This window comes from Gallus gallus, chromosome 2, assembly GCF_016699485.2.
Source record: "Gallus gallus isolate bGalGal1 chromosome 2, bGalGal1.mat.broiler.GRCg7b, whole genome shotgun sequence".
Taxonomy (NCBI): Eukaryota; Metazoa; Chordata; class Aves; order Galliformes; family Phasianidae; genus Gallus; species Gallus gallus.
Genome location: NC_052533.1, coordinates 148,512,867 through 148,537,151, shown reverse-complemented (window position 1 = coordinate 148,537,151; position 24,285 = coordinate 148,512,867). Strand labels below are relative to the sequence as shown.

Genomic DNA, 24,285 nt, shown 5'->3' with positions numbered 1-24,285 from the left:
AGTGCCCTATATTCCCCTCTCAGTAGCTGTGGGGTGCCCCATAGATCCCCCCCCCCCATAGCCCTATAGAGCCTCAGAGCTTGAGGTGCTCCTCCACCACGTGACCGCACTACTCACGTGACTACCCCACCCCCAGTGCCACGTGACTACTCCACCCCAGCACCACGTGACTACCCGGGGGGCGGGGCCCGCCGCTCCATTATAATCCTATAGAGCCTCAGGGCTGAGGCACGTCCAAACCACGTGACCGCACTCCTCACGTGACTACACCCCAACACCACGTGACTAATGGAGGGCGGGACCTGCGTCCGTGCGCACGCGCAGATTGGCTGCCGTCACGCGGGAGGGGCGGGGCCTCAGAAAGGGGCGGGGCTAGGAAACGGAAGTGGCGGTGTCGATACCCGGAAGGGGCGGGGCCAAAACCCGGGAAAAGGGCGGGGGCTCCGGAAGGGGCGGGGCCAAGACCCGGTAGTGGTGGTGCCTCAGAAACGGGCGAGGCCAAGACCCGGAAGCGTTAGGGCCTCAGAAAAGGGGCGGGGCCAAGACCCGGAAAGGGCGGCCCCGCAGGAAAAGGCGGTCCCGAGACCCGGAAGGGGCGAGGCCAAGGCAAAATATAGGGGCGGGGTCTCCGGAGGGGGCGGGGCCGAGACCAGGAAGCATCGGGGCCAATCCAAGGAAGGGGGCGGGGCCTCACGAAAAGGTAGGGCCAATACCCAGAAGGGGCGGGGCCTGAGGAAGGGGCGGGACCGGGATCCGGAAGCGGAGGGTCCTCAGAAAAAGGCGGAGGCGGGAACCGGAAGGGGCGGGGTCAAGACCAGGAAGCGGCCGTGCCTCAGGAAAGGGCGGGACCGAAACCCGGAAGGGGCGGGGCCAAGACCCGGAAGCGGCCGTGCCTCAGGAAAGGGCGGGACCGAAACCCGGAAGGGGCGGGGCCAAGACCCGGAAGCGGCGCCGGGAGCGGAGAGGGCCGCGTACCGGGAGCCCCTCCCCCTCCCTTCAGCGCCGATGGCGGCGACCCCCGGAACCCCGCGACCCCCGGAGCCGTGAGGGGGAAGCCCGGAACCATAGGGACGGCGGGGGCGCAGCGTTGGGCCTCGCCCGGGCTCGGGGGGCTGCGGACGCGGAGCATCATGGAGGCGCGGACACGGAGTGAGTGCGGAGGGTCCTGGAAGGGTGATAGAATGGAGTATGGGCGGGGGGGGGAGGGACGGGGAGGGTCCTGGAAGGGCACTGGGGGGGGGGAGGGGAGGTGTCCTGGAAGGTTGTAGGGAGAATGGGAGAGGGGTGTGTTGGAAAGACATGGAAGGAATGGGTTGGAGGGTCCTGGAAGGGCAGAGAGGGGATGGAATGGAGGGTCCTGGAAGGGGAGAGGGGGAATGGAACACTCGGTGGGCTGGGGGGCTGGGGGGAGGGTCCTGGGAGGACATATATGGATTGGAGGGTCCTGGAAGGGCAGAGAGGGGGAATGGGGTGGAGGGTCCTGGAAGGGCAGAGAGGGAATGGGATGGAGGGTCCTGGAAGGGCACAGAGGGAATGGGGTGGATGATCCTGGAAGGACATAGAGGGAATGGGTTGGAGGGTCCTGGAAGGGCAGAGAGGGAATGGAGTGAAAGGTCCTGGAAGGGCAGAGAGGAAATGGAACACTGGGGGGGGTTGGGAGGGGAGGGTCCTGGAAGGGCACTGGGGGGGGGAGGGGAGGTGTCCTGGAAGGTTGTAGGGAGAATGGGAGAGGGGTGTGTTGGAAAGACATAGAGGGGATGGATTGGAGGGTCCTGGAAGGGCAGAGTGGGAATGGAGTGAAAGGTCCTGGAAGGGCAGAGAGGGAATGCGATGGAGGGTCCTGGAAGGGCAGAGAGGAAATGGAACACTGGGGGGGGTGGGGGGGGAGGGTCCTGGAAGGGCAGAGAGAATGGGAATGGAGCACTGGGGGGGGGGGGGGGGGCGTGTCCCAGAAGGGCATAGAGGGGAGGGGGGGGTCCTGGAAGGGTATACAGGAAATGGAGTGGGGGGGTCTTGGAAGGGCACAGAGGGGATGCAGTGGAGAGGGGGGAGGGCAGTACAGAGGGAAGGGGAGGGTCCTGGAAGGATAGTAGAGAGAGCAGATGGGGGGATCCTGGAAGGGCATAGAGAGAAAGAGAGATATGAGGAAGGTCCCGGAAGGGTAGTAGAGAGAAGGAGAGGGGGAGGTCTGGAAGAGTGTAGAGGGAATTGGGAGTGGGTAGGGAGGGGGGTCCTGGAAGGACAGAGGGGGAATGGGGTGGAGGGTCCTGGAAGGACAGAGAGGGAATGGGAGAGGGGAGGTCCTGGAAGTGTCATGTAGAGAATAGGAGAGGATCCTGGAAGGGTCGCAGGGAGAATGGAGTGGAGGGTTCCTGGAAGGGTAGAGTGTGTGAGGGTGTCCTAGAAGGGCATGGAGAGAATGGCAGGGGAGGTCCTGAAAGGGTCATAGAGAGAATAGGATGAGCGGTTCTGGATGAGTTATAGAGAGAATGGGAGATGGGGGGAGGTCCTGGAAGGATCATAGAGAGAATGAAGTATGGGGGGAGGGGTGGTTGGAAGAGCATTGACAAAATCAGATGGAGTGGGTTGGGAGGGTCCTGAAAGGTCATAGAAGCATAGAATGAGTTGGGAGGGTCCTTGAAGGTTGTAAAGGCGTGGAGTAATAGGATGGGTTGGGTTGGAAAGGTCCTTAAAGATCACAAAACGGTAAGGTGGTTGAGTTGGAAGGGTCTTAACAGATCATGGAGTCACGGGATAGGTTAGGATGGAAGGGTCCTTGCAGATTATGGAGCCACGGGATAGGTTAGGATGGAAGGGTCCTTACAGATCACGGAGCCACGGGATAGGTTAGGATGGAAAGGGTCCTTACAGATCACGGAGCCACGGGATAGGTTAGGATGGAAGGGTCCTTGCAGATTATGGAGCCACGGGATAGGTTAGGATGGAAGGGTCCTTACAGATCACGGAGCCACGGGATAGGTTAGGATGGAAGGGTCCTTACAGATCATGGAGCCACGGGATAGGTTAGGATGGAAGGGTCCTTGCAGATCATGGAGCCACGGGATAGGTTAGGATGGAAGGGTCCTTGCAGATCATGGAGCCACGGGATAGGTTAGGATGGAAGGGTCCTTGCAGATCATGGAGCCACGGGATAGGTTAGGATGGAAGGGTCCTTGCAGATTATAGAGCCACGGGATAGGTTAGGATGGAAGGGTCCTTGCAGATTATAGAGCCACAGTATAGGTTAGGATGGAAGGGTCCTTGCAGATCATGGAGCCACGGGATAGGTTAGGATGGAAGGGTCCTTGCAGATTATAGAGCCACAGGATAGGTTAGGATGGAAGGGTCCTTGCAGATTATAGAGCCACAGTATAGGTTAGGATGGAAGGGTCCTTGCAGATCACGGAGCCATGGGATAGGTTAGGATGGAAGGGTCCTTGCAGATCACGGAGCCATGGGATAGGTTAGGATGGAAAGGTCCTTGCAGATTATAGAGCCACGGGATAGGTTAGGATGGAAGGGTCCTTGCAGATCATGGAGCCATGGAATAGGTTAGGATGGGAGGGTCCTTGCAGGTCCAGCCATTGCCCCTTGCCCCATCCCTCTGCCCCATAAGATACCTCTCCCCCTCTGTCTGTGCCCCCTTTAAGCCCCCCCTGCTCCCCCACCCCCAAATTGAGGTCAGAGCTCCGCGCTATGGGGTCGGGGCTGCTCTCCTCACGCGCCGCTCCGTGCCCCAGAAATTCACCTTGAAATTAATGCTTCATTATTATTAATTATTATTATTATTATTATTATCGGGGTCACGGTGGCGATGTGACCGCGAGGGTGGGGATGGGGACAGACATCTTCCCCTTTGGGTTGGAGTTCAGAATTCAACCCAAATTGGGGCATTTTCGTTGCCCCTCAAATCTTGGAGCCCATCCCCGTGGTTCTGCCACCACTGAGGGGTCCCTGGTGGGGGGTGGGGGGGTGGAGGGGGCAGCTGTGGGGTCTTGTAGGGTCCTGTGTGGCAGTTGAGGTCTTGTAGGGTCTGTGAGGTCCATAGGGGTCTCATGGGGGAGGTGGGGGGGGGGGAGGGGAGGGAGTGTCAGGAAGGCCTGGAGGGTGTTGTGGGGTCTATAGAGGGGTCTGGGGGGGCTCATGGGGTCTTTTGGGGAATCTCTGTGGGGTCCATGAAGGGATTTCATGGGGTCAGCGGATGGGTCTTGTAGGTTCTACAGAGGTCCTGTGAGATCCGTAGAGGTCTCCTAGGGGGGTTTCAGAAAGGTCTTGAGGACCTTGTGGGGTCTATAGAAGGATCTGGGGGGGGTCTTATGGGGTCACATGGGGTCGTTGAGGGAATTTAAGTGAGGTCTGTGAGGGTCTCGTGGGGTCCATGGGGTCCTGTGGAGTCCATGAGAAGATTTCATGGGGTTGATGGAGCAGTTTTGTAGGATCTACAGTAGTCCTGTGAGGTCCATTGGGGTCTCATGGTGTCCTTTGGGGGAGGGTTCAGGAAGGCCTCGAGGGTCTTGTGGGGTCTGTAGAGGGGTCTTGGAGGATCTCATGGGGTCTTTGGGGAGGAGGATCTAAGGGGAAGGGTCCGTGAAGGTCATGTAGGGTTTTTGGAGATCCGGGTGGGGCTCTCATGGGGTCCTCGGGGGTCTCATGAGGTTTCTTTGGGTTCCCGAAGGGCTCTCCTGGGGTTCCTGAGGGTCTCATGGGGTTCATAAGGGCCTTGTGAGGTCTATGGGGGTCCCGTGAGGTCCCCCCATAAGGGGATCTTGTGGGGCCCGTATCTCAAGGGTCTTGTGGGGGCTGTGGAAGGGTCTTGGGGGATCTCATGGCGTCCTTGAGGGGGTCTCATGGGATTCTTTGGAGGGAGTCTGAAGGGGTTCTAAGAGGGTCTTGTGGGATTCTTGGAGGTCTTCGTAGTGTCCATGGGGGTCCCAAGGGGACCATGGAGGGGTCCCGTGGGGTCCATGGGGGGCGTTGTGGGGTTGGTAGGGGTTCCCATGCCCCATCCCATGTCACCTTGCAGCACAGCAATGGACTCTGAGCAGAGCATTTGAAGACAGCTCGCTCTGAAACTAATTAGCCTTATTATGAGGGCGGCCCTAATGAGTAAGGCGCTGCTCCAAAATAACAATTAATGAGCGAGAGCTGGGTCGGGGGGAGGGAACCTGAGGGGGTTCAACATGGGATGAGTGGAGGGTCCTGCACTGGGGGGGGGGGGGGGGATGGGGACAGCTGCACAGACCTGTGCAGATCGGGGCTGAGCTGCTGGAAAGGAGCTCTGCAGTGAAGGACCTGGCAGTTCTGGTGGCCAGCTGGTGACCAGGTGTTGACCACGAGCCAGCAGTGTGCCCTGGTGGCCAAGAAGGCCAGAGGTTGACCAACAGTTGACCTATGGTTGACCACAAGCCAACAGCATGACCTGGTGGCCAAGACAGCCAGCGGTGAGCCCTGGTGGAGCAGTGGTTGACCGTGAGCCAGTGGTGAGCCTTGGTGGCCAAGAGGGCCAGTGGTTGACCAACAGTTGACCAATGACTGACCATGGCTGGAAAGAAGCTCTGCAGACCAGGACCTGGTGGTCCTGGTGGCCAACGGGTGACCAGCAGTTGACCATGAGCCAACGATATGCCTTGGTGGCCAAGACAGCCAGCGGTGAGCCCTGGTGGCCAATCAGGGCAACAGATGACCATCAGTTGAGCAGTGGTTGACCATGAGCCAGTGGTGAGCCCTGGTGGCCAAGAGGGCCAATGGTTGACCTATGGTTGACCACGAGTCAGCAGTGTGTCCTGGTGGCTGAGACAGCCAGTGGTTGACCAGCAGTTGGCCAATGGTTGACCACGAGCCAAGAGTGAGCCCTGGTGGCCAAGAGGGCCAATGGTTAACCAGTAGTGGGCCAATGGTTGACCAGTAGTTGACCAATGACTGACCATGACTGGAAAGAAGCTGTGCAGACCAGGACCTGGTGGTCCTGGTGGCCAACGGGTGACCAGTGGTCGACCATGAGCCATCAATATGCCCTGGTGGCCAAGACAGCCAGCAGTGAGCCCTGGTGGCCAATCAGGGCAACAGATGACGAGCAGTTGAGCAGTGGTTGACCGTGAGCCAGTGGTGAGCCCTGGTGGCCAAGAGGGCCAATGGTTGACCTATGGTTGACCACGAGTCAGCAGTGTGTCCTGGTGGCTGAGACAGCCAGTGGTTGACCAACAGTTGGCCAATGATTGACTACAAGCCAACAGTGAGCCCTGGTGGCCAAGAGGGCCAATGGTTGACCAGTAGTGGACCAGTGACTGACTGTGACTGGAAAGAAGCTGTGCAGACCAGGACCTGGTGTTCCTGGTGGCCAATGGGTGACCAGCGGTTGACCATGAGCCATCAATATGCCCTGGTGGCCAAGACAGCCAGCAGTGAGCCCTGGTGGCCAATCAGGGCAACAGATGACGAGCAGTTGAGCAGTGGTTGACCGTGAGCCAGTGGTGAGCCCTGGTGGCCAAGAGGGCCAGTGGTTGACCTATGATTGACCACGAGTCAGCAGTGTGTCCTGGTGGCTGAGACAGCCAGTGGTTGACCAACAGTTGGCCAATGATTGACTACGAGCCAACAGTGAGCCCTGGTGGCCAAGAGGGCCAATGGTCAACTACTGGTTGTTGGACAGCCAGTGGTTGACCAACAGTTGGCCAATGATTGACCACGAGCCAAGAGTGAGCCCTGGAGGCCAAGAGGGCCAATGGTTGACCAGCAGTTGACCAATGACTGACCGTGACTGGAAAGAAGCTGTGCAGACCAGGACCTGGTGGTCCTGGTGGCCAATGGGTGACCAGTGGTTGACCATGAGCCATCAATATGCCCTGGTGGCCAAGACAGCCAGCAGTGAGCCCTGGTGGACAAAAGGACCAACAGATGACCGACAGTTGGCCAACGGTTGACCACGAGCCAGCAGTGAGCCCTGGTGGCCAAGAGGGCCAACGGGACCCTGTGGTGCGTTGCCCAGAGTGCAGCCAGCAGGGCAGGGAGGTGCTGCACCCCTCTGCTCTGCCCTGGGGGGGCACTGCTGGGGCACTGCATCCCGTTCTGGGTCTACCAGTTCAGAAACCACCGTGGGTTGCAGGAGGAGGTCATGTGTGGGTCCCTTCCAGCTGGGTTTCTTTGGTACTGAGCCCTGGAGATAGGTTTTGCTGTTGGGGTGGGAGGTGGGGGGACTGCTGAAGCATCATCTCGCCCCGCTCAGGGCTCGCCACCACCCTGATGGACGCCACGACGGACAAGGAGCCGCTGGTGCAGGAGCAGATCTACAACGCTCTGTGCTACCTGGGGGAGGCCGAACCCGAGGAGATCCTGCACTGCTGCGATGAATACCTACGGCAGCATGACAAGGTGGGCGTTCCCGGGGGGGAAGGGAACCAGAGTGAGAACTGGGGAGGGGGTTTGTAGGTGGGAAATGCGAGCTGGTCCCTTCTGCTGTTCCCTGGCTGGGGGTAGGGGATTCTAAGAGGGTCTCAGACCTATAGACCCCATGTGGTGCGTCCCACGTGCCCCACACCACCACGTGATTCCTCTCTGCATCGCAGCTGGCCTACCCTCACCGTGTCATCATCCTGAAGGCGATGGAAACGGTGGTGAAGAACAACATCTCCAGTTTGGACAAAAGCACGGCCAAGGTGGTCATCTTCCTGGCATCCAACGAGATGACCAAATCGAAGGTGGGAGATGATGGGCTGCGGTTGCTGCTCCCTCCAACGCCGGGGAGAGCTCAGCAAAGTGACACCCGTCCCTTCTTGGTACGCAGGAGGTGGTCTGGGAATGGCAGCAGGCGGCCAGCAATGTGCTGGTGGCGGTCGGGCAACGCTTCATCAACAAAGTGATGGAGGAGGTGCTCACCAAGTTCCAGCCGGGCATATTGCCACACTACTTCGTCATGCAGACCTTCTCCAACCTGGCCGTGTCCAACGGTGAGCCCACCCTGCTGCTTCCTGTGTGTGCAGTTTTGGTTGGCATTGGGTGGGCACTGGGTCAGCGTTCGGGTGGCATTGGGTTGGCGTTGGTTTGGTGTTGGGTTAATGTTGGGTCAGCATTAGATCGGCACTGAGTTAGTGTTGGATTGGCATTGGGTTGGCGTTGGGTTGGTGTTGGATTGGTGTTGGTTTGACATTGGATTGGTGTTGGGTTGATATTGGATCGGCATTGGGTTGGTGTTGGTTTGGCACTGGGTTGGTGTTGGGTCAGCATTGGTCGGCACTGGGTTGGTGTTGGATTGGCATTGGGTTGGCGTTGGATTGGTGTTGGGTTGATATTGGATCGGCATTGGGTTGGCGTTGGGTTGGTGTTGGATCAGCATCGGGTTGGTGTTGGTTTGGCATTGGTTTGGTGTTGGGTTGATATTGGATTGGCATTGCGTTTGTGTTGGTTTGGCATTGGGTTGGTGTTGGGTCAGCATTAGGTCAGCACTGGGTTGGTGTTGGTTTGGCATTGGGTTGGTGTTGGGTTGATACTGGATCGGCATTGGGTTGGTGTTGGGCCAGCATTGGTTGGCACTGGGTTGGTGTTGGATTGGCATCGGATCGGCATTGGGTTGGTGTTGGTTTGGTGTTGGGTTGATATTGGATCAGCATCGGGTTGGTGTTGGTTTGGTTTTGGGTTGATGTTGGGTCAGCATTAGCTTGGCACTGGGTTGATGTTGGATTGGCACTGGGTTGGTGTTGTTGTGGCATTGGGTTGGGGTTGGATTGCTATTGGATTGGCATTAGGTTGGTGTTGGTTTGGCATTGGGTTGGCGTTCGGTTGGTGTTGGTTTGGTGTTGGGTTGATATTGGATTGGCACTGGATTGGTGTTGGATTATATTGGGTCAGCTTTGGGTTGGCACTGGCTTGGCCTTCTGTTGACTTTGGGTTGACATTGTGTTGGAGTTTGACACTGAATTGGCATTGGGTTGGCACTCGATTGCTATTGGATTGGCATTGGTTTGGCACTGGATCAGCATTGGGTTGGTCTTTGGTTGGTGTTGAGTTGGCACTGAGTTGGCATTGGGTCAGTGTTGAGTTGGCATTGGAATCGATGTTGGGTCTGCCTTGCTTCAGCACTGGGTCAGCATTGAGTTGATGTTGGGTTGGCATTGGATTGGTACTGTGTTGGTGTTAGATTGGCACGAGGATGGTGTTGGTTTGGTGGTGAGTTGGCACTGGGTTGGTGTTGGGTCAGTGCTGGCTTGGTGTTGGGTTGGTACTGGGTTGGTGTTGGGTTGTTGTTGGATTGACGTTAGGTTGGCATTGGGTGAACTTTGGGTGCTCACAGTATGCTGGGTCCTTAAAGATCACAGGATCATGGGACAGGTGGGTTGGAAGGGTCCTTAAAGATTATGGTGTCATGGGATGGGTGGGTTGGAAGGGTCCTTAAAGATCACAGGGTAATGGGATGGGTGGGTTGGAAGGGTCCTTAAAGATTGTAGGGTCATGGGACGGGTGGGTTGGACGCGTTCTTAAAGATCACAAGGTCATGGGATGGTTGGGTTGGAAGGGTCCTTACAGATTACAGGGTCATGGGACGGGTGGGTTGGAAGGGTCCTTAAAGATCGTAGGGTCATGGGACGGGTGGGTTGAAAGGGTCCTTAAAGATCACAGGGTCATGGGATGGCTGGGTTGGACACATCCTTAAAGATGACAAGGTCATGGGACGGGTGGGTTGGAAGGGTCCTTAAAGATCGCAGGGTCATGGGACGGGTGGGTTGGAAGGGTCCTTAAAGATCACAGGGTCATGGGACGGGTGGACTGGGAGGCTCCTTAACGATCACAGGGTCATGGGATGGGTGGGTTGGAAGGGTCTTTAAAGATAATGGGGTCATGGGACGGGTGGGTTGGGAGGCTCCTTAACGATCACAGGGTCATGGGACGGGTGGGTTGAAAGCGTCCTTAAAGATCATGGTGTCATGGGATGGGTGGGTTGGAAGGGTCCTTAAAGATCGTAGGGTCATGGAATGGGTGGGTTGGAAGGGTCCTTAAAGATCATAGGGTCATGGGACGGGTGGGTTGGAAGGGTCCTTAAAGATCACAGGGTTGTGGGATGGGTGGGTTGGAAGCGTCCTTAAAGATCACAAGGTCATGGGACGGGTGGGTTGGACGCGTTCTTAAAGATCACAAGGTCATGGGATGGGTGGATTGGAAGGGTCCTTAAAGATCGTAGGGTCATGGGACGGGTGGGTTGGAAGGGTCCTTAAAGATAATGGGGTCATGGGACGGGTGGGTTGGAAGGGTCCTTAAAGATCACAGGGTCATGGGATGGGTGGGTTGGAAGCGTCCTTAAAGATCACAAGGCCATGGGATGGGTGGGTTGGAAGGGTCCTTAAAGATAATGGGGTCATGGGACGGGTGGGTTGGAAGGATCCTTAAAGATCACAGGGTTGTGGGATGGGTGGGTTGGAAGCGTCCTTAAAGATCACAAGGTCATGGGACGGGTGGGTTGGACGCGTTCTTAAAGATCACAAGGTCATGGGATGGGTGGATTGGGAGGGTCCTTAAAGATTGTAGGGTCATGGGATGGGTGGGTTGGAAGGGTCCTTACAGATTACAGGGTCATGGGACGGGTAGGTTGGAAGGGTCCTTAAAGATCACAGGGTCATGGGATGGGTGGGTTGGAAGGGTCCTTAAAGATCACAGGGTAATGGGATGGGTGGGTTGGAAGCGTCCTTAAAGATCACAAGGCCATGGGATGGATGGGTTGGAAGGGACCCCCACAGCCCCACCCCTGCCATGGGCTGGCTGCCCCCCCTCTCCCCCCATCTCAGGCTGCCTAAGGCCCCACCTATGGCCTTGGGCACCTCCAGGTGTGGGGCACCCACAACTCCGTGTTTCCTCCCGCAGTGTTTGGGATGGTGCCTTTCCTCAACTCCATCCTGGGGACGATGCTGCCCATGCTGGGGATGGCCAAGCAGGACCACATGAAGTCCGTCTTCTGCTATGGTAAGGCTGCTCAGCTTCACTCCATACGGTGGGGATTTTGGGGGGGCGTTGGGGGGGATTTGGGGTAGAAAACTTTGGGTAGAAGATTTGGGTAGAAGGCTTTGGAAGAGACCTTAAAGATCACAGAGCCGTGGCGTGGTTGAGTTGGAAGGGTCCTTGAAGATTACAGAGCCGTAGGATGAGTTGGATTGGAAGAGTCTTTGAAAAGGATAGAGCTGTGAGATGGTTGGGTTGGGAAGGTCCTTAAAGGTCGTAGAAGCATAGAATAGGTTGGAAGGGTCCGTGAAGCTTATAGAGCCGCAGACTGGTTGTGTTGGAAAGGTCCTTAAAGATCATAGAGCCATGGAATGGTTGGGTTGGGAGGGCCCTTGAATCATGGAGCGTTATAATGAGTTGGATTGGAAGGGTCCTTACAGATCAAAGAATCAGGGACTGGTTGGGTAGGAAGGGACCCCTGCCGTGGGCTGGCTGCCCCCCAGCTCAGGCTGCCCAGGGCCCCCCCCACAGCCTCGGGCACCTCCAGGGATGGGGCACCCACAGCTCCGGGCAGCAGTGCTGGGGCCGCACCGCCTCTGGGTGAAGGATTTCCCCACATCTGACCCCAAATCTCCCCACTTTTGGGTTCAAGCTGTTCCCCCTATACCTCCACCCCTGTACCACCGCCCCATCCTCTGCTGTAGCCCCACTCTGGTGGCTGGAAGGCAGCCAGCAAAGAGGGGGGGGGGGTCCTGAGTGCTGTGGGGTATCAGAACTCAGTGGGGCAGCACATGGGGAGCTCTGATGGGGCGGAGGATACTGGAGAAGCCCAGCAGTGCACTTGGCAACAAGGGAGGGAAATGCCTTCCAACCCAGCGCACTCCTGCAGTTCTTTTATCTGTAAGGACCTTTCCAATCCAACCTGTTCTGTTATTCCATGGCTATATGACCCTCAAGGACCCTCCCACCCCATTCAATGCTTCCGTGACCTTTCAGGACCCTTCCAACCCAACCATCCCGTGGCTGAGTGATCTTTAAGGATACTTCCAATCCTTAATGGTTCTGTGATCCTTAAGGACCCTTCCAACCCAACCATCCCACAGCTCTATGACCTTTCAGGACCTTTCCAACCCAACCATCCCACATCTCTCTGACCTTTCAGGACCTTTCCAACCCAACCGTTCCACAGCTCTGTGACCTTTGGGGCCTTTCAAACCCAACCATTCCACAGCTCTATGACCTTTCAGGACTTTTCCAACCCAAATATTCCACAGCTGTATGACCTCTCGGGACTTTTCCAACCCAACCGTTCCACAGCTCTATGACCTTTCAGGACCTTTCCAAACCAACCATTCCACAATTCTATGACCTTTCAGGACCTTTCCAACCCAAATATTCCACAGCTCTATGACCTTACGGGACCTTTCCAACAGAACTATTCCACAGCTCTATGACCTTTCAGGACCTTTCCAAACCAACCGTTCCACAGCTCTGTGACCTTTGGGACCTTTCCAACCCAACCATTCCGCAGCTGTATGACCTTTCAGGACCTTTCCAACCCAACCATCCCACAGCTCTATGACCTTTCAGGACCTTTCCAACCCAACCATCCCTCCGCTCTATGACCTTTCAGGACCTTTCCAACCCAACCATCCCTCCGCTCTATGACCTTTCAGGACCTTTCCAACCCAACCATTCCACAGCTCTATGACCTTTCGGGACCCTTTCAAGCCAATCATCCTACAGCTCTATGACCTTTCAGGACTTTTCCAACCCAACCTTCCCACAGCTCTATGACCTTTCAGGACTTTTCCAAACCAACCATTCCACAGCTCTATGACCTTTCAGGACCTTTCCAACCCAAATATTCCACAGCTCTATGACCTTACGGGACCTTTCCAACAGAACTATTCCACAGTTCTATGACCTTTCAGGACCTTTCCAAACCAACCGTTCCACAGCTCTGTGACCTTTGGGACCTTTCCAACCCAACCATTCCGCAGATGTATGACCTTTCAGGACCTTTCCAACCCAAATATTCCACAGCTCTATGACCTTTCAGGACCTTTCCAACCCAACCATCCCTCCGCTCTATGACCTTTCAGGACCTTTCCAACCCAACCATCCCTCCGCTCTATGACCTTTCAGGACCTTTCCAACCCAACCATCCCACAGCTCTATGACCTTTCAGGACTTTTCCAAACCAACCATTCCACAATTCTATGACCTTTCAGGACCTTTCCAACCCAAATATTCCACAGCTCTATGACCTTACGGGACCTTTCCAACAGAACTATTCCACAGCTCTATGACCTTTCAGGACCTTTCCAACAGAACTATTCCACCGCTCTATGACCTTTCGGGACCTTTCCAACCCAACCATCCCACAGCTCTATGACCTTTCAGGACCTTTCCAACCCAACCATTCCACAGCTCTATGACCGTTCGGGACCCTTCCAACCCAATCATCCTACAGCTCTATGACCTTTCAGGACTTTTCCAACCCAACCTTCCCACAGCTCTATGACCTTTCAGGACTTTTCCAAACCAACCATTCCACAGCTCTGTGACCTTTGGGACCTTTCCAACCCAACCATCCCTCCGCTCTATGACCTTTCAGGACCTTTCCAACCCAACCATTCCACGGCTCTTAGATCTTTAAGGACCTTTCCAACCCAACCATTCCACAGCTCTATGACCGTTTGGGACCGTTCCAACCCCATCATCCTACAGCTCTATGACCTTTCAGGACTTTTCCAACCCAACCATCCCACAGCTCTATGACCTTACGGGACCTTTCCAACAGAACTATTCCACAGCTCTATGACCTTTCAGGACCTTTCCAACCCAAATATTCCACAGCTCTATGACCTTTCGGGACCTTTCCAACCCAACTATTCCACAGCTCTATGACCTTTCAGGACCTTTCCAACCCAAATATTCCACAGCTCTATGACCTTTCGAGACCTTTCCAACCCAACCATCCCCCATTTCGGTGATCTTTAAGCCCTCTACCCACCCACCACCCACTGCCCCTCGAGGTACCCCAGGACTAACCTCGACCCCACACTCCGTTCTGCAGCTCTGCAGCACTTCAGCGAGAGCATCCAGGAGTACGTGGCCAACCTGGACCAGGCCCCCGACCCCACGGTCAGGAAGGACACCTTCTGCAACGAGATCTTCAGCGCCTACGAGGTGCTCTTCAACAGCTGGCTGCAGCACCGGGAGCCCAAGGTGTGGGCCAAGGAGGGAAAAAAGGGACAATTTCACCCCAAAAACGGTGATGGGGCGCTGCGCAGGGGGTGGTGGGGTCACCGTCCCTGGAGGTGTTGCAGAACCGTGGGGATGTGGTCGGTAGGGATGGGTTGGTATTGGGGTGGAGGTCTTGGAGGTCTCTTCCAACCTTAATGGCTCCGTGGGTCTGTTTAGGGTCACAGTGGGGTGGGATGGGGTTGGACTGTGTGATCCTGGAGGTGTCTTCCAACCTTAACGACTCCATGATTCCATTTAGGGTCACGATGGGGCTGATTTGGGGTTGGACTGGAGAGTTTCAGAGCTCTCTTCCAACCTTAACGACTCGATGGTTCTATTTAGGACTCTCAGTGGGGTGGGTTGGGGTTGGACTGGGTGATCCTGGAGGTGTCTTCCAAACTTAATGACTCCACGATTCCATTTAGGGTCACAATGGGGACAAGTTGGGGTTGGACTGGGGAGTTTCAGAGCTCTCTTCCAACCTTAATGACTCGATGGTTGTATTTAGGGTCACAGTGGGGTGGGTTGGGGTTGGACTTGGGGATCTTGAAGCTCTTTTCCAACCGGAATGGCTCTATGGTTCCATTTAGGGTCACGGTAGGGACGAGTTGGGGTTGGACTGGGGAGTTTCAGAGCTCTCTTCCAACCTTAACGACTCAATGGCTCTAATTAGGATTTGCAATGGGGTGTGTTGGGGTTGGGCTGGGTGATCCTGGAGGTGTCTTCCAACCTTAACAATTCCACGCTGCTATTTAGGGTCACGATGGGGATGAGTTGGGGTTGGACTGGAGAGTTTCAGAGCTCTCTTACAGCCCTAATGGCTCGATGGTTCTATTTAGGGTCACAGTGGGGTTGATTGGGGTTGGACTTGGGGTCTTGAAGCTCTTTTCCAACCTTAATGACTCCATGATTCTATTTAGGGTCACGATGGGGACGAGTTGGGGTTGGACTGGGGAGTTTCAGAGCTCTCTTCCAACCTTAACGACTCGATGGCTCTAATTAGGATTTGCAATGGGGTGGGTTGGGATTGGACTGGGTGATCCTGGAGGTGTCTTCCAACAGTAACGACTCCATGATTCCATTTAGGGTCACGATGGGGACAAGTTGGGGTTGGACTGGAGAGTTTCAGAGCTCTCCTCCAACCTTAATGACTTGATGGTTTTATTTAGGGTCACAGTGGGGTTGATTGGGGTTGGACTTGGGGTCTTGAAGCTCTTTTCCAACCTTAATGACTCCATGATTCTATTTAGGGTCACGATGGGGACGAGTTGGGGTTGGACTGGGGAGTTTCAGAGCTCTCTTCCAACCTTAACGACTCGATGGCTCTAATTAGGATTTGCAATGGGGTGGGTTGGGATTGGACTGGGTGATCCTGGAGGTGTCTTCCAACCTTAACAACTCCACGATTCCATTTAGGGTCACGATGGGGATGAGTTGGGATTGGACTGGAGAGTTTCAGAGCTCTCCTCCAACCTTAACGACTCGATGGCTCTAATTAGGACTCTCAGTGGGGTGGGTTGGGGTTGGACTTGGGTGATCCTGGAGGTGTCTTCCAACCTTAACAACTCCATGATTCTATTTAGGGTCACGGTGGGGATGAGTTGGGGTTGGACTGGAGAGTTTAAGAGCTCTCTTCCAACCTTAATGACTTGATGGTTGTATTTAGGGTCACAGTGGGGTGGGTTGGGGTTGGACTTGGGGATCTTGAAGCTCTTTTCCAACCTGAATGACTCTATGGTTCCATTTAGGGTCACAATAAGGACGAGTTGGGGTTGGACTGGGGAGTTTCAGAGCTCTCTTCCAACCTTAACGACTCAATGGCTCTACTTAGGATTGGCAATGGGGTGGGTTGGGATTGGACTGGGTGATCCTGGAGGTGTCTTCCAACCTTAACGACTCCACGATTCTATTTAGGGTCACGATGGGGCTGATTTGGGGTTGGACTGGGGAGTTTCAGAGCTCTCTTCCAACCTTAATGACTCGATGGTTGTATTTAGGATCACAGTGGGGTGGGTTGGGGTTGGACTTGGGGATCTTGAAGCTCTTTTCTAACCGGAATGGCTCTATGGTTCCATTTAGGGTCACGGTAGGGACGAGTTGGGGTTGGACTGGAGAGTTTCAGAGCTCTCTTCCAACCTTAATGGCTCGATGGCTCTAATTAGGGTCACAGTGGGGTGGGTTGGGGTTGGACTGGGTGATCCTGGAGGTGTCTTCCAACCTTAATGACTCCACAATTCCATTTAGGGTCACGATGGGGCTGATTTGGGGTTGGGCTGGGGAGTTTCAGAGCTCTCTTCCAGCCTTAACAACTCGATGGCTCTAATTAGGATTCGCAATGGGGTGGGTTGGGGTTGGACTGGGTGGTCCTGGAGGTGTCTTCCAACCTTAACGACTCCACGATTCCATTTAGGGTCACGATGGGGATGAGTTGGGGTTGGACTGGAGAGTTTCAGAGCACTCTTCCAACCTTAATGACTTGATGGTTCTATTTAGGGTCACAGTGGGGTGGGTTGGGGTTGGACTTGGGGATCTTGAAGCTGTTTTCCAACCTGAATGACTCTATGGTTCCATTTAGGGTCACAATAGGGATGAGTTGGGGTTGGACTGGAGAGTTTCAGAGCCCTCTTCCAACCTTAATGACTCGATAGCTCTAATTAGGGTCACAGTGGGGTGGGTTGGGGTTGGATTGGGTGATCCTGGAGGTGTCTTCCAACCTTAACAACTCCATGATTCTATTTAGGGTCACGGTGGGGATGAGTTGGGGTTGGACTGGAGAGTTTAAAAGCTCTCTTCCAATCTTAATGACTTGATGGTTGTATTTAGGGTCACAGTGGGATGGGTTGGGGTTGGACTTGGGGATCTTGAAGCTCTTTTCCAACATGAATGACTCTATGGTTCCATTTAGGGTCACAATAGGGACGAGTTGGGGTTGGACTGGAGAGTTTCAGAGCTCTCTTCCAACCTTAACGACTCGATGGCTCTAATTAGGATTCGCAATGGGGTGGGTTGGGATTGGACTGGGTGATCCTGGAGGTGTCTTCCAACCTTAACGACTCCACAATGCTATTTAGGGTCACGGTGGGGACGAGTTGGGGCTGGACTGGGGAGTTTCAGAGCTTTCTTCCAGCCTTAATGGCTCGATGGTTCTATTTAGGGTCAGAGTGGGGTGGGTTGGGGTTGAATTGGGTGATCCTGGAGGTGTCTTCCAACCTTAACAACTCCATGATTCTATTTAGGGTCACGGTGGGGATGAGTTGGGGTTGGACTGGGGAGTTTCAGAGCTCTCTTCCAACCTTAACGACTCGATGGTTGTATTTAGGGTCACGGTGGGGTGGATTGGGGTTGGACTTGGGGTCTTGAAGCTCTTTTCCAACCTTAACGACTCCATGATTCTATTTAGGGTCACGATGGGGATGAGTTGGGGTTGGACTGGAGAGTTTCAGAGCTCTCTTCCAACCTTAACGACTCGATGGCTCTAATTAGGATTCGCAGTGGGATGGGTTGGGGTTGGACTTTGGTGCCACGTTGTGTTGGGGTTGGGGCTGCTGACCTTTTTGGCCCCGGTTTATGGGTTCTCTGATTCCGTGCTCGCGCTGCACCCTGCCGGATCCTCCCAGCCCTCGTTAACGCTAATTATCCCCCGCAGCTCCGTCTGGCGGTGGTGGAGGCCCTGGGAGCCATGAGCTACCTGATGCCCGGCGAGAAGCTGGAGGAGCAGCTCCCAAAACTCATCCCAGCCGTCCTCTCCCTCTACAAGAAGCACACGGAGACCTTCTACATCTCCAAGGTCAGCGCGGGGCTGCGTGCGGCCACGGGGGGGAAAGGGGTGGGAAACGCCCCCCGAGAACATCTCATCCCAACACCGGGCTCTATCCACGCACGGCCCCATCTGCCCCCGCCACGTGGCCGTCCCCAATGGTGGGAGCTTTGGGGTGGGCTTCAGCCCGTCCCCCTTCTGCCCCCCATCCCCCCGGCTCTGGTGCCATCCTGCAGCGCTGAGGAAGGGACCCTCCTGGCTGCGATCTCCCAACGTTCCCTCCTTCGATTCCAGAGCCTCTGTCAGATCCTGGAAGCCTCCGTTGACATCGGCAGCCGCAGCCTGGATGTGCAGCTGGACGCTCTCATGGGCACTCTGCACCCCCAGGTAGGGGTGGGGGGCAGCGGACGGGATGTGGGGCTCCTGGGCTCTGCTGGGGTCCCCTCCTCTCGCGTCCTCCCCCCATCCCCAAATCAAATGCTGACCCCATAAGGACCCCCCCCCCCCGACCCCATAGGAACCACATAAAGGCCCTATGAAAGCCCCCTGACCCCATAAGAGCCTCGTAAGGACCCCATAAGTACCCTATAAAGCCCCCCTCACCCCATAAGGACCTCATAAGAACCCAAAAAGGACTCTATGAAGGACCCCTGACCCCATAAGAACCCCATAAGGACCCCATAAGTACCCTATAAAGTCCCTGTCACCCCATAAGGACCTCATAAGAACCTAAGAAGAACCCTATGGAAACCCCCTGATCCCATAAGAGCCCAAAAGGACCCCATAAGTACCCTATAAAGCCCCCCTCACCCCATAAGGACCTCATAAGAACCCAAAAAGGACTCTATGAAGGACCCCTGACCCCATAAGAACCCCATAAGGACCCCATAAGTACCCTATAAAGCCCCTGTCACCCCATAAAGACCTCATAGGAACCTAAAAAGGCCGCTACGAAATCCCCTCTGACCCCATAAGGTCCTTATAAACCCCTCCTGACCCCATAAGAACCCCACAAGGACTCTATAAAGACCCCATAGGACTCTTTAAGCACCCCATAGGACCCCATCAGGACCCCTTGCTTGGATAACACCTGGATGGGTCGAATCATTCTCGAGAGGGGGCGTTGGGGCATGGCAGAAGGCATAGGGCCCCCGATGGACCCCCCTACCCCCTGGGAAGTGCTGCCCTGCTCCCACCTCGTGCTTGGCAGGTGGGTACCCCCACTGGGGATGCTGTCACCCCCCCGCCCCCCCCAATCCCACCATTAATCCTCCAGATCTGTGCTCCGTCCGACCCCGCTGTGCCTCTGACCATCAAAAACCACACGGAGGTCCTTCGGTGCTTCACTGTGCTTGGTAAGGTGTGGTGTGACCCATCACAGGGGGTGGGGGGCGGTTGGGACCCCCTGTTTGGAAGGGGGTGGCTGGGGGTGGTGGTTGATGGCTGACCAGGGAGGTGGTGGGGGTCAACGCACCCTGGAGGGGTTGAGGGACCGGGGAGATGTGGCACTTGGGGACGTGGTCAGTGGGATGGGTTGGGGGTCTTGGAGGTCTCTTGCACTCTAAATGAGTCCATGGTTCTATTTAGGGTCGTGGTGGCGTGGGTTGGGTTGGAGTGGGTGACCTTGGAGGTCTTCTTCCTTCTTCGTGGTTCTATTTAGAGTCACGGTGGAGTGGGTTGGGGTCGGAGTTGTGGATCTGGGAGGCCTCTTCCAAGCTTAATGTTCCTATGGGTCTGTTTAGGGTCATGGTGGGATGGGTTGGGGTTGGAGTTGTGGATCTGGGAGGCCTCTTCCAAGCTTAATGTTCCTATGGGTCTGTTTAGGGTCATGGTGGGATGGGTTGGGGTTGGAGTTGTGGATCTGGGGGGTCTCTTCCAAGCTTAATGTTCCTATGGGTCTGTTTAGGGTCATGGTGGGATGGGTTGGAGTTGTTCTGGGGAATCTCGGAGGTCTCTAATGTTCCTATGGGTCTGTTTAGGGTCGGGATGGGTTGGAGTTGTGGATCTGGGAGGCCTCTTCCAACCTTAATGTTCCTATGGGTCTGTTTAGGGTCATGGTGGGATGGGTTGGGGTTGGAGTTGTGGATCTGGGGGGTCTCTTCCAACCTTAATGTTTCTATGGGTCTGTTTAGGGTCATGGTAGGATGGGTTGGAGTTGTGGATCTGGTGGGTGTCTTCCAAGCTTAATGTTCCTATGGGTCTGTTTAGGGTCGTGGTGGGATGGGTTGGAGTTGTTCTGGGGAATCTCGGAGGTCTCTAATGTTCCTATGGGTCTGTTTAGGGTCGGGATGGCTTGGAGTTGTGGATCTGGGAGGCCTCTTCCAACCTTAATGTTCCTATGGGTCTGTTTAGGGTCATGGTGGGATGGGTTGGAGTTGTTCTGGGGAATCTCAGAGGTCTCTTCCAAGCTTAATGTTCCTATGGGTCTGTTTAGGGTCATGGTGGGATGGGTTGGGGTTGGAGTTGTGGATCTGGGAGGCCTCTTCCAAGCTTAATGTTCCTATGGGTCTGTTTAGGGTCATGGTGGGATGGGTTGGGGTTGGAGTTGTGGATCTGGGGGGTGCCTTCCAACCTTAATGTTCCTATGGGTCTGTTTAGGGTCATGGTGGGATGGGTTGGGGTTGGAGTTGTGGATCTGGGGGGTCTCTTCCAAGCTTAATGTTCCTATGGGTCTGTTTAGGGTCATGGTGGGATGGGTTGGAGTTGTTCTGGGGAATCTCGGAGGTCTCTAATGTTCCTATGGGTCTGTTTAGGGTCGGGATGGGTTGGAGTTGTGGATCTGGGAGGCCTCTTCCAACCTTAATGTTCCTATGGGTCTGTTTAGGGTCATGGTGGGATGGGTTGGGGTTGGAGTTGTGGATCTGGGGGGTCTCTTCCAACCTTAATGTTTCTATGGGTCTGTTTAGGGTCATGGTAGGATGGGTTGGAGTTGTGGATCTGGTGGGTGTCTTCCAAGCTTAATGTTCCTATGGGTCTGTTTAGGGTCGTGGTGGGATGGGTTGGAGTTGTTCTGGGGAATCTCGGAGGTCTCTAATGTTCCTATGGGTCTGTTTAGGGTCGGGATGGCTTGGAGTTGTGGATCTGGGAGGCCTCTTCCAACCTTAATGTTCCTATGGGTCTGTTTAGGGTCATGGTGGGATGGGTTGGGGTTGGAGTTGTGGATCTGGGGGGTCTCTTCCAACCTTAATGTTTCTATGGGTCTGTTTAGGGTCATGGTAGGATGGGTTGGAGTTGTGGATCTGGTGGGTGTCTTCCAAGCTTAATGTTCCTATGGGTCTGTTTAGGGTCGTGGTGGGATGGGTTGGAGTTGTTCTGGGGAATCTCGGAGGTCTCTAATGTTCCTATGGGTCTGTTTAGGGTCGGGATGGCTTGGAGTTGTGGATCTGGGAGGCCTCTTCCAACCTTAATGTTCCTATGGGTCTGTTTAGGGTCATGGTGGGATGGGTTGGAGTTGTTCTGGGGAATCTCAGAGGTCTCTTCCAACCTTAATGTTCCTATGGGTCTGTTTAGGGTCATGGTGGGATGGGTTGGGGTCGGAGTTGTGGATCTTGGAGGTGTCTTCCAACCTTAATGTTCCTATGGGTCTGTTTAGGGTCATGGTGGGATGGGTTGGAGATCGCGGAGGTGTCTTCCAAGCTTAATGTTCCTATGGGTCGCTTTAGGGTCATGGTGGGATGGGTTGGAGTTGTTCTGGGGGATCTCAGAGGTGTCTTCCAACCTTAATGTTCCTATGGGTCTGTTTAGGGTCATGGTGGGATGGGCTGGAGTTGATCTGGGGGATCTTGGAGGTCTCTTCCAACCGTGGTGACTCTGTGGTTCTATTTAGGGTTGTGGTGTTGATGGATTGGAGTTAGACTGGGGGATCTTGGAGGTCTTCTCCAGTCTTAATGACTCTCTGCTTGTATTTAGGGTCATGGTGAAGGTGGGTTGGGGTTGGATCGGGTGACCTCAGAGGTCTCCTTCAACCTTACTGACTCTGTGGTTCTATTTAGGGTCATGATGGGATGGCTTGGGGCTGGACTGGGGGATCTTGGAGGTCTTCTCCAACCTGAGTGATTCTGAAGTCCGTGCTGGCTGCAGCCCTGCGGCCAGGCCGGGAGAAGCTCAGTATTCCCAGGGCGCATCATTTGCTGCAGCTCTTTGAGGCACTGCTCGGGGCCACCGCAGCTCCCTTTGGGGCACACACAGTAGGGAAACCCTTCGAGGGGCCTGGGCAGGGGTCTGGGGTCAAATCTTTCCTCCAAATCAGAGAAACTTGGAGTGAGTTGGGTTGGAAAGGTCCTGAAAGATCCAAGAGCCGTGGAATGGTTGGGTTGGAAAGGTCCTGAAAGATCCAAGAGCCGTGGAATGGTTGGGTTAGAAGGGTCCTGAAAGATCTAAGAGCCGTGGAATGGTTGGGTTGGAAAGGTCCTGAAAGATCCAAGAGCCGTGGAATGGTTGGGTTGGAAAGGTCCTTAAAGATCTAAGAGCCGTGGAATGGTTGGGTTGGAAAGGTCCTTAAAGATCCAAGAGCTGTGGAATGGTTGGGTTGGAAAGGTCCTTAAAGATCTAAGAGCCGTGGAATGGTTGGGTTGGAAAGGTCCTGAAAGATCCAAGAGCCGTGGAATGGTTGGGTTGGAAAGGTCCTTAAAGATCCAAGAGCTGTGGAATGGTTGGGTTGGAGGGGTCCTTAAAGATCTAAGAGCTGTGGAACGGTTGGTTTGGAAAGGTCCTTAAAGATCCAAGAGCCGTGGAATGGTTGGGTTGGAGGGGTCCTGAAAGATCTAAGAGACGTGGAATGGTTGGGTTGGAAAGGTCCTTAAAGATCTAAGAGCCGTGGAATGGTTGGGTTGGAAAGGTCCTTAAAGATCCAAGAGCCGTGGAATGGTTGGGTTGGAAAGGTCCTGAAAGATCCAAGAGACGTGGAATGGTTGGGTTGGAAAGGTCCTGAAAGATCCAAGAGCCGTGGAATGGTTGGGTTGGAAAGGTCCTGAAAGATCCAAGAGCCGTGGAATGGTTGGGTTGGAAAGGTCCTGAAAGATCCAAGAGCTGTGGAATGGTTGGGTTGGAAAGGTCCTTAAAGATCCAAGAGCTGTGGAATGGTTGGGTTGGAGGGGTCCTTAAAGATCTAAGAGCTGTGGAACGGTTGGGTTGGAAAGGTCCTTAAAGATCCAAGAGCCGTGGAATGGTTGGGTTGGAGGGGTCCTTAAAGATCTAAGAGCTGTGGAATGGTTGGGTTGGAAAGGTCCTGAAAGATCTAAGAGACGTGGAATGGTTGGGTTGGAAAGGTCCTTAAAGATCCAAGAGCCGTGGAATGGTTGGGTTGGAAAGGTCCTTAAAGATCTAAGAGCCGTGGAATGGTTGGGTTGGAAAGGTCCTTAAAGATAAGTGGTTGGACTTGATGATCTCTGGAGGTCCCTTCTAATGCTTGCAATTCTGTGATTCTGTGATCATACAGCCATGGGGTGGTTGGGTTGGAAAGGTCCTTAAACATCACATAGCCATGGGGTACTTGGGTTGGAAGGGTTGTTAAAGGTTGTTAAAGGGCTTTCTGACCTCCATAGGGCACAGTACCATGAGTAGAGCTCATTGGAGCCAAGGGGTGGCCCCGACCCCATTCGACCACGGCTTTCTGACCCCCACGGGGCACAGTTCCATGGGTAGAGCTCATTGGGGCCAAGGGGTGGCCCGGACCCCAATCAACCATGGCTTTCTGACCACCATGGGGCACAGTACCATGGGTAGAGCTCATTGGGGCCAAGGGATGGCCCGGACCCCAATCGACCCTGGCTTTCTGACCTCCATGGGACACAGTACTATGGGTAGAGCTGATTGGGGTCAAGGGGTGGCCCTGACCCCAATCGACCGTGGCTTTCTGACCCCCATGGGGCACAGTACCATGGGTAGAGCTCATTGGGGCCAAGGGATGGGCCTGACCCCAATTGACCCTGGCTTTCTGACCCCCATGGGGCACAGTACCATGGGTAGAGCTCATGGGGGCCACGGGGTGGCCCCAACCCCAATTGACCCTGGCTTTCTGACCGCCATGGGGCACAGTACCATGGGTAGAGCTCATTGGGGCCAAGGGGTGGCCCCGACCCCAATCAACCGTGGCTTTCTGACCCCCTTGGGACACAGTGCAGTGGGTAGAGCTCATTGGGGCCAAGGGGTGGGCCTGACCCCAATCGACTGTGGCTTTCTGACCCCCATGGGGCACAGTACCATGGGTAGAGCTCATTGGGGCCAAGGGATGGTCCCAACCCCAATCGACCCTGGCTTTCTGACCCCCACGGTGCACAGTACCATGGGTAGAGCTCATTGGGGCCAAGGGGAGGTCCCAACCCCTATCAACCATGGCTTTCTGACCGCCATGGGGC

At 55.0% G+C, this 24,285-nt stretch overlaps 1 protein-coding gene across 3 annotated transcripts in view; it reads left to right on the top strand.

The window, feature by feature from the left end:
* Window positions 1-936: 936 nt before the first annotated feature.
* The window catches only part of LOC101749352 (maestro heat-like repeat-containing protein family member 1-like), a 98,045-nt gene continuing 74,696 nt past the window's right edge, over window positions 937-24,285 (top strand). For all 3 annotated transcript variants that reach the window (XM_025148109.3, XM_046927233.1, XM_025148108.3), the window contains exons 1-9: window positions 937-1,149; window positions 7,223-7,368; window positions 7,563-7,694; window positions 7,781-7,943; window positions 10,846-10,944; window positions 14,003-14,154; window positions 17,819-17,959; window positions 18,224-18,316; window positions 19,206-19,284. In XM_025148109.3, the coding sequence (XP_025003877.1) occupies window positions 1,131-1,149; window positions 7,223-7,368; window positions 7,563-7,694; window positions 7,781-7,943; window positions 10,846-10,944; window positions 14,003-14,154; window positions 17,819-17,959; window positions 18,224-18,316; window positions 19,206-19,284 (1,024 nt within the window). In that variant the 5' untranslated portion in view covers window positions 937-1,130. The remainder of the gene's footprint in view (window positions 1,150-7,222; window positions 7,369-7,562; window positions 7,695-7,780; window positions 7,944-10,845; window positions 10,945-14,002; window positions 14,155-17,818; window positions 17,960-18,223; window positions 18,317-19,205; window positions 19,285-24,285) is intronic.